The sequence below is a fragment of the Corythoichthys intestinalis genome, chromosome 2 (assembly GCF_030265065.1).
Source record: "Corythoichthys intestinalis isolate RoL2023-P3 chromosome 2, ASM3026506v1, whole genome shotgun sequence".
Classification (NCBI taxonomy): Eukaryota; Metazoa; Chordata; class Actinopteri; order Syngnathiformes; family Syngnathidae; genus Corythoichthys; species Corythoichthys intestinalis.
Window position 1 is genome coordinate 9,836,629 of NC_080396.1, and position 12,799 is coordinate 9,849,427.

General features: G+C 37.9%; 1 protein-coding gene across 3 annotated transcripts in view; it reads right to left on the reverse strand.

The window, feature by feature from the left end:
• Nucleotides 1–12,062, reverse strand: part of uba3 (ubiquitin-like modifier activating enzyme 3) — a 45,659-nt gene extending 33,597 nt beyond the window's left edge. Inside the window, exons 1-5 of one of the 3 annotated variants that reach the window (XM_057830628.1) lie at nt 11,983–12,062; nt 11,842–11,880; nt 6,394–6,505; nt 6,237–6,317; nt 6,083–6,165 (exon numbers count right to left, since the gene is read on the reverse strand). In XM_057830628.1, the coding sequence (XP_057686611.1) occupies nt 6,083–6,165; nt 6,237–6,317; nt 6,394–6,505; nt 11,842–11,880; nt 11,983–12,002 (335 nt within the window). In that variant the 5' untranslated portion in view covers nt 12,003–12,062. Of the gene's footprint in view, nt 1–6,082; nt 6,166–6,236; nt 6,318–6,393; nt 6,506–11,743; nt 11,881–11,982 lie in introns of those variants that run through there. The other 2 variants (XM_057830629.1, XM_057830631.1) reach the window with 2 other exon arrangements.
• Nucleotides 12,063–12,799: the final 737 nt, after the last annotated feature.

Here is a 12,799-nt window from a genome sequence, read left to right on the forward strand (position 1 = left end):
TTAATTTCATGAATTTAGCACTAATTTGGCCTTTGAGGGCCAAAGGTTTGTTTAACTATTGTCACCCATACCAGGTATGCAATAAAAAAGTTCTACTGAATTCACTTTGTGTGTATATGTATATGGCGGGAAAACAAAGACAAGGCTGAAAAAGTCGTTTCTGCTCTTGCACTCCTCTTTAAAATAAACTGCTGTATTTTAAGCCAAATGAACTGTTGTGTTCGATAGAACAATATTTCTATATGCTGCCATAGTAGATTCATGGCACATTACGCCCCAGAACAATTTTTAATTGGTCTGTTTTACCCTGCAAACCCCCGTTTGCAGACGTCGCGCAACGGCTTTTGTTTCAACCCAGCCATAAAAATAAGTTATGTAATTATATTTATTATTAAAAATGTCATTTTTAGCTTACAATGATTAATTGATGCCTAATATTTCGTTAAAAAAAAGAAAGAAAAAAAAACTTTGAAAAATTATTCACTCACATATTTTAAAGAAATTATGTCACAATGATAAAAATGGTGTCTGTAAATAAGTCATGGATATCTACCTCATAACTATCGCTTAATTGTATTTTTTTTTTGTTACTGTCACATTTTCCCCGATGGGTTAGATGATAAATATTCAATCCAAACAAGGAAAAATCGAGAAAAAAAAAGTTTAAAAGGGCAAATATATGAAAAAGAACATTTCGACCACTCCTTGATGTTTGCGATTTCTGCATTGCAACCCCTTGTTATATGACCATGTTTTCCCCCAAAAATCTGGGTGTGCCTTGACACTCGTGATACATGCTACATTGAGTTTTTGGATCGAAACAAGGTAAGTACGCGATAATATATCTTTAAATTCATGGCGTCTTTAATTCTGCTCTCTCATGCTCTCACTTCAAGTTAGGGTTTTACTGTTAAATTTTTTTTTTAAATGCCCTCCCGTTCAAAAATTTTCTTCCCCTAGAAAATTGAGATTTTAAGCTTTCCAATGATGTATCACACATGCATATCGGAAATTTTTTAAATTTGGCCAAATCGGGGGTCTCAAAGCAGACCTTCAAATCACCTGAATGTTTTCCGCCATATACTGTATATACAGTACATATATATATATCTATATATTAGAGCTGAAACGAATACTCGAGCAACTCAAGTAACTTGAGTTTAAACTGATCAGAGTAATTTTATTCACCTCGAGGAATCGTTTAATTTTGCCAGCTCTAAGCATCACGTTTTGCCCGGACTACTTTTAATGCGGGACAACACACTGACGTCAAATGCGTAAAAGAAGAAGCAATTAAAAAAAAAATTTTTTAACTTACCGCAGCCGACAGCCGCTACAAACTACGCCAACGATGCTAAAAACTACGCCCGCATGATGCTAGTTTGGTAGCAGGTAGTGTCTGATGCGTCTCATAGATATCGCATGCATTGGGATGGTGTGGCTCAGTGGTAGAGTAGTTGTCCCCCAACCCAGAGGTTGTGGGTTCGATTCTCTGCCCTGTTGAACTCGCCTAAGTATCCTTGAGCAAGATACTGAACCCCACATTGCTCCTGGTGCTGCGTCACCAGTAGGTAGATGGCGCTGTAGTGTAAAGCGCTTTGAGCGCCTTGAAAGGTGGAAAAGCGCTATATAAGTATAACACCATTTACCAACACCATTTAGGACTAGATGCGAAATGACTGACTCGACCGCGTCTGGGCAGCGTTAGTAAACAGCCGCCATCTTTAAGCAGTACACTTCTCATCGCTAATAAATACAACGTTACTGTCACTCGGTCACGTAACGTTAGCTCTTCGGAGGGTTAGGTTTCTATCGATTATGACCACTGTCGATGCGTGGCTAACGTGTCTTACATACAGGTTTTATATAATCTGTAAAAACACAGCGCTGTAGAGTGATGAGGGTGTAAAATTAAAACATAATAAAGCAAACTGTCAGTTTTGTCTCAGTAGTCATTGCTGAATAAAACAACAAGTAGCACTGGTCCCTAATGTGCTCCAATACAGCAGGTATCATACATTTATTTTGAACACTGCAAAAACTCAAAATCCTATCAGTACTTACAGTTTAGACTAACTTAAAACTTAACTAGAACTTAATAATAGCTTGACACAAATGGAAATTATATTGAAACACGTGCGAAAAACACACAGCTTTCAACATTTTTAGGTAAGAAATGTTTTTTTTTTTAATAAGATCTAGAAGTTTTTTGAGTGAAAGCAGTGAATTTTTTTTTGCTAGTCACGTCTGAGATGCAATTGTTGGCTGTTTTCAACAATGTACATCAAAAATAAAGACATTGATTGACTGAAAATGGTTCAATATTGGATTAAATGTCTTTTTTTCCTCACGTTTATTTATAATTGCTCTTCACCTAAAAAAAATGTTTTATCCGATTACTCGATTAATCGATAGAATTTTCAGTCGATTACTTGATTACTAAAATATTCGATAGCTGCAGCCTAATACACATATATATATATTTATATATATATATACAGGGGTGCACATAAGTGGTCCGCATGCGCGCATGCGTACTGGACGTAGACAAACGCGCTGGCCCTCAACGGTTTCCATACGCTTTTGCGTACCGATGGCTGACCACTGTATTTGCGGCGGACACGAGAAAATAACTTCTCAAAATGTCGAAGAGGCAGGCCACGCTGAGTAATTACTTCCATGTTCCCCCACCCCCGTCAAAAGACAGACAGATGACAGAGACGTCACCGGAGCTACCGAAAAAAAGGACTTTTGCTGAAAAGTGGCTACAGGAGGTACCATGGCTAGAAGCAAATGATGCTCGCACGGAAATGCGTTACAAAGTGTGCCGTGAGAATCCCAATGTCGCCGATAAGAGCAGCGCATTTTATGTAGGGTCAAAGGATTTCAGCCATCCAAACTTTGAAAAGCACGAAAAAAAAACAGAGCATGTGGCAATTAAGCAAACTATCGATGTTAGACAAGTGGCGGAATAGGACGGAATAAAGGTAATGAACAGCGACATGCACTGACAAACGTGTTTTTGCTCGCATTTTACAAAGCTAAACATGCACGTTCAATGAGGTCTTATGAGGAGGACATCCCACTTTTAAAAAGGCTTGGAGTTAATGTGGGAGCCGCATAATGCCCTTTATTTTGAATTGGTGCTTTTATGTTTATTTCTTTACATTTCACTTCAAAGTAATGGCAATTTTGTTGTGCCAGTTGATGTTAATCAAGCATTAATTGTTAATATAATTAAAGTTAATTGGCTCTAAGTAAAGCTTGTCATAAATTTACCGCATCAGGCGGGTCGACTCTCAAGCTCAATGAGGACCAAGTCACATCTCCAGGTCCTCCTCTGAGAACCTGGGCAAAAAAATTATGTGCACCCCTGTATACAGTGCCTTGCAAAAGTATTCGGCCCCCTTGAACCTTGCAACCTTTCGCCACATTTCAGGCTTCAAACATAAAGATATAAAATTTTATTTTTTTGTCAAGAATCAACAACAAGTGGGACACAATCGTGAAGTGGAACAAAATTTATTGGATAATTTAAACTTTTTTAACAAATAAAAAACTGAAAAGTGGGGCGTGCAATATTATTCGGCCCCCTTGCGTTAATACTTTGTAGCGCCACCTTTTGCTCCAATTACAGCTGCAAGTCGCTTGGGGTATGTTTCTATCAGTTTTGCACATCGAGAGACTGACATTCTTGCCCATTCTTCCTTGCAAAACAGCTCGAGCTCAGTGAGGTTGGATGGAGAGTGTTTGTGAACAGCAGTCTTCAGCTCTTTCCACAGATTCTCGATTGGATTCAGGTCTGGACTTTGACTTGGCCATTCTAACACCTGGATACGTTTATTTTTGAACCATTCCATTGTAGATTTGGCTTAATGTTTTGGATCATTGTCCTGTTGGAAGATAAATCTCCGTCCCAGTCTCAGGTCTTGTGCAGATACCAACAGGTTTTCTTCCAGAATGTTCCTGTATTTGGCTGCATCCATCTTCCCGTCAATTTTAACCATCTTCCCTGTCCCTGCTGAAGAAAAGCAGGCCCAAACCATGATGCTGCCACCACCATGTTTGACAGTGGGGATGGTGTGTTCAGGGTGATGAGCTGTGTTGCTTTTACGCCAAACATATCGTTTTGCATTGTGGCCAAAAAGTTCAATTTTGGTTTCATCTGACCAGAGCACCTTCTTCCACATGTTTGGTGTGTCTCCCAGGTGGCTTGTGGCAAACTTTAAACAAGACTTTTTATGGATATCTTTGAGGAATGGCTTTCTTCTTGCCACTCTTCCATAAAAGCCAGATTTGTGCAGTGTACGACTGATTGTTGTCCTATGGACAGACTCTCCCACCTCAGCTGTAGATCTCAGCAGTTCATCCAGAGTGATCATGGGCCTCTTGGCTGCATCTCTGATCAGTTTTCTCCTTGTTTGAGAAGAAAGTTTGGAAGGACGGCCGGGTCTTGGTAGATTTGCAGTGGTCTGATGCTCCTTCCATTTCAATATGATGGCTTGCACAGTGCTCCTTGAGATGTTTAAAGCTTGGGAAATCTTTTTGTATCCAAATCCGGCTTTAAACTTCTCCATAACAGTATCTCGGACCTGCCTGGTGTGTTCCTTGGTTTTCATAATGCTCTCTGCACTTTAAACAGAACCCTGAGACTATCACAGAGCAGGTGCATTTATACGGAGACTTGATTACACACAGGTGGATTCTATTTATCATCATCGGTCATTTAGGACAACACTGGATCATTCAGAGATCCTCACTGAACTTCTGGCGTGAGTTTGCTGCACTGAAAGTAAAGGGCCGAATAATATTGCACGCCCCACTTTTCAGTTTTTTATTTGTTAAAATTGAAAAACTCAGATAACATGTGTGCAAAAGTATGTGAAACCCTTCAGTTAATAGGATGTTGCGCCTCCTTTTGCAGAGATTACCTCAACAAAACGGTTTCTGTAGTGACTAATCAGCCTCTCACATCTACTTTGGGGGATTTTTGCCCATTCTTCCTTGCAGAACGCAGTCAGTTGAGAGAGGTTTGATGGGCGTCTGGCATGAACTGCTCGCTTCAGGTCCCGCCACAGCATTTCAATGGGATTTAGGTCAGGACTTTGACTGGGCCAGTCCAGAACACGAATCTTCTTCTTTTTCAGCCATTCCTTGATTGTATTGCTGGAATGCTTTGGATCATTATCATGTTGCATGATCCACCTTCTGCCAAGCTTTAACTTCAAAACAGATGGCGTCAGGTTATGTTCTAGGATTTGACAATATTCCTCAGAATTCATGATTCCCTGGACTATGTGGAGTTGTCCAGGTGCTGAGGATGAAAAGCAAGCCCAGATCTTGACATTCCCACCTCCATGCTTCACTGTTGGGAGAAGGTTCTTTTGGTGGTATGCAGTGTTGACTTTTCGCCAGACATGGCGGTTTTGGTTGTGACCAAACAGTTCAATTTTGCACCTACATCAGTTGATGAAAACTCTTTTCAATTTAGTCTCGACAACACAACTGTTAAAAAAACAAAAAAAAACTACTGAATTGATTGATTAGGAAATCAGGTTGAAATAATAGAAAATTCCAAAATGTTGAGGGGGTTCACAAACTTTTGAGCAGCACTGTATATATATATATATATATATATATATATATATATATATATATATATATATATATATATATATATATATATATATATATATATATATATATATATATATATATATATATTTATACACAAAATGACATCATCTCCTGTTTGGAGATTTTTTTTTTGTGGGTGGGGCCAAGGCAGCTGAGAGAGGAAGACTGATTAGCATCTAATTTAATTGTTAAGCCTTTTCTGTAACTTGTCTGAATGATTTTATTGTCCACAATATGGTCTGCTATCATTTTAAAGTCATTTGCTATAGTATTTCACAGCACCTCAAAAAACTTTACCTTAAAAAATATATACATATATATTTTTCAGTTTTTTTTAAATAAAAAGAAAAAAAATCCATTATATTGATATTCATTATTAAACATTATTGATAAACAACAACATAAATATAGCTTACCTTAACCAGGAAATAACAAACACACCTACCTGAAAAGAAACTGCCGATTGAGGTTGGACAAGTCAATAGTGTCCATATCAACCACATGAATGAGTCGGAACCCAGACAGGGCCTACAACAAAACATGCATGTGTGTCAGAACAAAGCTGGAGGTGCTCTTATTGTTTTAAATCCATTTCCTACCAGATCTTTGAGCAGTTCACAGCCTAGCCCGCCAGCGCCGATGACCAATATCTTGCACTTCTCCAACAGGAACTGCAGAGACTGAGGAAACACACGCATTGAGGCTTTATGAGGGAGTTGCACGGAATTGTGAAGTCATTCAAAAGTGTTCTCTCACGTCTGTGCTTGGCTCGAAATCCGGATGTGTGAACGGACCGGGTCTTTCCAGGAACTTCCTCACGTGATTCCACCGGCCGTCCCAGTCGCAGGCGCCGCCATCTACTGCCATTCTGAAAACAGAGTATGCACACATTATTAAAAGTGCACGTAATCACACATCTATAGGGTTTTGCAAAAAAAAAAAAAAAAAGTCTGAAGTAGTTTCAAGATGTACAAAACCGAGAGCTGCTGCATCACAATTTCACTGTGCCCTGCACGGTAACAATAAAAAGCATTGGAATTTTTCTTCTTCTTCATTTTATTTTATTTTTTTAATATTTACTTGAGCGATAATCTCAATTAGATTTTAAAAAATATATAGTTTTGAATGGTAAAGTAAAAAGAAACTTGGGGTGTGACAATATATCGAAACGGTGATATATCACTATAGTACTTGTATTCCAAAAATGTTATCGGTATGCTCCCGCCAGTAATCAATATATCATTTTAAAAAGGTTTCACTGTTGGAAAAAAAATGAACCAACAGGTTGCTACCTAAATCTTCCACTAGAAATGTTAGCTCATTGACTGCCACTGACGTCCAGTTAATTTTGAAGGTAAAAATGGATTGGACATCGAGCGCCGTCAATGGCCCTCAAATATGACACTTCCTGCAAAATGTATTGGATGTTTAGTGTCGTCAATGGCACTCAAACACGACACTTCCTGGTTTGAGGGGCATTTTTACAAGTCAATTCCTGTTCATTTGAGGCCTGTTACCGGTCACTTTCTGTTAATATTGAGTCACTTCCTATTCAGTTGGGGACATTCCTGGGTCACTTTCTGTTCAGGAACCCAAAAACGACAGCAGTGACTCATAAATGCCCCAAAATCAACAGGAACTGACCCAAACATGCCCAAAATGCTCAGGATGTGATGGATAGTCAACAGGAAATAATGTGAAATGCCCCTATTGACTCATTGGCTGCCATTGACGTCCAGAGACATCCGACCCATTTGAAGTGGAGTTGGAGGGATGGTTCGTTCACTGCCACCCTCCTTGTTCAAATGGATTGGACATATACTTGTGATAACTCATTTCAATTCCCGGCTATTTACCAGTTGTATTGTAGAGAAACGTAGAATGATTTCCTGACCGAGGTATCGATAATTGTTGTCATATTGTCGCCATATTGACAGATAATCGTGAGCCTTGTGTCGCAAATCGTATCGTATTGTGAGCTACCCAGAGGCCCGCACCCCTAATATACAGTTATGGTCAAAAGTTTACATACACTTGTGAAGAACATAATGTCATGGCTCTCTTGAGTTTCCATTTATTTCTACAACTCTGATTTTTCTCAGATAGAGTGATTGGAACAGATACTTCTTTGTCACAAAAAACATTCATGAAGTTTGGTTCTTTTATTACTTTACTATGGGTTAACAGAAAAAGTGATCAAATCTGCTGGGTCAAAAATATACATACATGGATCTGGAAAAAAGAATCATTGACTTGAACAAGTCAGGAAAGTCACTTGGAGCCATTTCAAAGCAGCTGCAGGTCCCAAGAGCAACAGTGCAAACAACTGTTTGTAAGTATAAAGTGCATGGCACTGTTTTGTCACTGCCACGATCAGGAAGAAAACGCAAGCTATCACCTGCTGCTGAGAGAAAATTGGTCAGGAGGGTGAAGATTCAACCGAGAATCACCAAAAAGCAGATCTGCCAAGAATTAGAAGCTGCTGGAACACAGGTGTCAGTGTCCACAGTCAAGCGTGTTTTGCATCTCCATGGAATGAGAGGCTGCCGTGCAAGAAGGAAGCCCTTGCTCCAAAAGCGGCACCTTAAGGCTCGACTGAAATTTGCTGCTGATCACATGGACAAAGATACGACCTTCTGGAGGAAAGTTCTGTGGTCAGACGAAACAAAAATCGAGCTGTTTGGCCACAATGCCCAGCAATATGTTTGGAGGAGAAAAGGTGAGGCCTTTAACCCCAAGTACACCATGCCTACCGTCAAGCACGGTGGTGGTAGTATTATGCTGTGGGGCTGTTTTGCTGCCAATGGAACTGGTGCTTTACAGAGAGTAAATGGGATAATGAAGAAGGAGGATTACCTTCAAATTCTTCAAGATAACCTAACGTCATCAGCCCGAAGATTGGGTCTTGGTCGCAGTTGGGTGTTCCAACAGGACAATGACCCCAAACACACATCAAAAGTGGTAATGGAATGGCTACATCATTTTCGAATGGCCTTCCCAAAGTCCTGACTTAAACCCCATTGAGAACTTGTGGGCAATGCTGAAGAAACAAGTCCATGTCAGAAGGCCATCAAATTTTACTGAACTGCACCAATTCTGTCAAGAGGAGTGGTCAAAGATTCAACCAGAAGCTTGCCAGAAGCTTGTGGATGGCTACCAAAAGCGCCTAATTGAAGTGAAAATGGCCAAGGGACATGTTACCAAATATTAGCGCTGCTGTATGTATATTTTTGACCCAGCAGATTTGATCACTTTTTTCTGTTAACCCATAATAAAGTCATAAAAGAACCAAACTTCATGAATTGTTTTTTGTGACAAAGATGTATCTGTTCCAATCACTCTATCAGAGAAAAATCACAGTTGTAGAAACAACTGGAAACTCAAGAGAGCCATGAAATTATGTTCTTCACAAGTGTATGTAAACGTTTGACCACAACTGTAAACAGTAATGTGGGTGTGGTCACAATGCCAGCAGCCATCACAAATCTGCCACCATATTTAGTTCATGAAGATTTTGCGCATCATCTCACTTTGTTAGTGGCTGGCACTACTGAGAAATGAATGTCTCCATAGGCGGAGTTTTACTTTTGGGGCAGGGGGGCACAATATGTTGATGAGCCCAAAACGCAGTGTCAGCAATAAAATTAACTTACAAGAATATTTAAAATAATAAGTTGACAGTGAGCGTTTTTTTGTGTCCCATCATTCTTGAGGGGGATTTCTAAATTAAGCTGCTTAGGCAATACTTTTCGCCAAGATCGTCATCCCTTGAATTTGGTAGGCCCGCCGGTGTCGTGCCAATTTAGTGAAGTCAAAAATTGTATCGCCTGGGCGGAGACATATGGAGGTAGATTTGGGTCTTTATTATTCAATCAAAAAAAAGATGCTTCAATTAAAAAAAAAGAAAAACAAGTTGCTTCAATCAAAATATATATTTTCAACCCAAAGAAAGTCGCTTCATTAAAAAAAAAAAAAATGTGTTTGACTGCAAAAATAAATGTGAAACTCAAACTAAAAACAAAATGTATGTGAAAGCTATTTTTCTTCGATTAATTTTTATTATATTATTTTTTTTATTGAAGTCAAGTTTTTTTGTTTTTTGATTGAAGTAATGTTGATTTGTGTTTGGGCCACATTTTGGCTAGGACATTTTTCTCTTTATTATTCAATCAAAAAATAAATTGCTTAAAAAAATATATAGATTTTCAAAAAGAAAAATCACTTCAATCAAAAAAAAAGAAAATTTTCAATCATAGAAAAAAGTTTTTGAATGCGAAAAAAATATTTGAGATTGAAAAATTTGCATTTGAACACTTAATTTTTCATTGAAAAAGTTTTCTCTGATTGAAGGAATCCTTTTTGTTTTTGGGCCATATTATGATTAGGACATCTGTGTCTAAATCATTCAATCCCCAAAAAAGTTGCTTTAAAAAAAAATATATATATATATATATATATATATATATTCAATCAAAGAAAAAAATTATTTTCTTAAATATTTTTTAGCTGTTGAACGATTAAAATTTTTAATCAAGTTAATCACAGCTTAAAAATTAATTAATCATAATTAATTGCATTTCAAACCATCTCTAAAATATGCCATATCTTTCTGTAAATTATTGTTGGAATGGAAAGATAAGACACAGGACGGATACGGATAGAAAGACTTGTAGTTCTTAAAAGATAAATGTTATTACAAGTTATAGAATTTTCATATGAAAACCCCTCTAAATGTTTTCGTTTGAATAAAATTTGTAAAATTTTCAATCAAAAAATAAACTAGTAGCTCGCCATTGTTGATGTCAATAATTACACAATGCTCATGGTGCTGAAACCCCAAAAAATCAGTCGCACCCAAGCGCCAGCAGAGGGCGACAAAACACCAAAAAACACAAGTAGCAAGTTTGAGCAGGGCATGTGCGTTGCGTCAAATATTTTAACGTGATTAATTTAAAAACTTAATTACCGCCCGTTAACGCGATAATTTTGACAGCCCTAATATATATATATATATTAAATTATATGCAAAGCAAATGACTGTCTAAGGTGCTCAAAAAATAAATTTTTAAATAAAATAATTTTATAAAAAAGTTTTGTTTATTTCATTCATTTTTGTTGAAGTTTTATTGCTTTACAACGTTTATATATACAGTGGGGAGAACAAGTATTTGATACACTGCCAACGAGTTTTCCCATTGTCAGTGTATCAAATACTTGTTCTCCCCACTGTGTGTGTGTGTGTGTGTGTGTGTGTGTGTGTGTGTGTGTGTGTGTGTGTGTGTGTCTATATATATATATATATATATATATATATATATATATATATATATATATATATATATATATAGGAAAGTCAATTACATGCAATGACACTTTTCGGCCACCAGGGGAGCCTGCCCCCCCCCCCCCCCCCCCTTAAAATCCGCTTATGACTCACTTCTGTTGCTGTCAATACATTAATTCGACTTAAAATAAAAATAAAGTATAAGCCCCCGGGTGCTGTTTTAAAAAAGCAACGTTAGGAAAAACGAGCCAAGGGTCCATCATTGTTTTCAATAAAAGTAATAAACTAGCGTTAGCTCGTAGGTAGTGGCGGGAATACTGTATCGGGTAAAGTGCCATTTAAATGGAACTTTCATGCACGGGCGGAACCTTTAATTACTCGTTTCAGGTGAACCATAAGTGGTGACGGACATTCAAACTTTAAATTGTGTAAATACGATACATTTTTCAAATATATGTCATTTTGCGGGGTGCACCTAGCTACACTTTCGCCTATGACACCTAGTCACCCAGGGCTGGCCCTGCTAATACCCATCATTTTCTGGGAAATTTCGATTTACGATTCAAAATAACCGCATTTCTCCCACTGTTGCTATTCAGTAAAACATTCAAATGAAGGTCTAATCAGGCCAGACAAGTCCTAAAACGAGTACAGTTGCTCAAAAACGATTTACTTCCAGTATAAATACTAATAGCTAATTATATGACCAGAAGATGCAACGCTATGATTACTGTAGCATAGTTTTTGAAACGTAACGATCACATCTGGACAGAATGGGATTAGTGACTCCCCAAAAAGCGGTTTATTTAGTCGGCGACTTGCTTAAATATGTGAATTTTCACGTCTCCTGGCCTCACTGCCCTAACGCGAGCCTTCAGCCGGGCAGAGAAAGGGACCTTTCATAAGCGTTCGCCACTAACTTGTCTGTCAGGTCCTCTATTCGCCTTCTTTTCTTCTCCCTGGAAGAAAAAAATGGGAATAGATTTGAATCATGACGCTTTGGTCCAAACTGCGAGGCGTTTAACTCGGATTACATGTCATTTTCATCCATTGAGACTTACGGCTCTTCGGCATCCGCCATACTTTCACGGTCCCATGTCCTCGAGTGTGACGGGGCTGTTGGCGAACGTCAAAGCTGCGCAGGTCGACGCAGTTTCCGAGAAACATAAATTGTTTTTTAATTTATTTTTGTTTGTTTGGTGTTTGTTTTTATTATTTTCAACTATAGTTATTCTTAATCAATGATATTCAAAGTTATTTTCTTGTAATAAAAAATACAATATAAATCATACATTTGCAGGTTTTTTTTGTTTTGTTTTTTAAATCGCTTTAATGACAATCGGAAATTCCTGTGTTGTGAACGAAGCCAACCCATAAATGTGACACTTTGGAAACAAAACATTTTGTTTTCAATTCCCAGCAAATTTTTTATGTTTTTAGATAAATGTTTTTGTTTTTGTTTTTGTTTGTTTGTTTGTTTTGTTTGTTATATTTGGACGATTGAAGTTTCTCTTTGAACCCTAAGGCTGTAAGGACCAAGAGACTACAAACAATATAGCTTGTGTTGAGAATAACCTCGACCCTTTTATTTATTATTAAAATGACTAGATATCAATAGGACGTGTCCCCCAAACTTCCCCGATTCCATTAACAATTATGGAGGGTGCTGCCATTGACGGACATGGACGTCCAATTCTCCCAAACTTTTCTAATGGCTTTAACTTTGTTTAGTGCCAATGACTGGCATTATGGTCCATTCTATTGATAGACCTGAGTGGGGCTAAGATTTGTATCTCCACAGAGGAAAGACCAAGGTGTGTAATTTCTCCCGAAATTGCAGTTTCTAGTTATTATTATTATTATTATTATTATTATTAT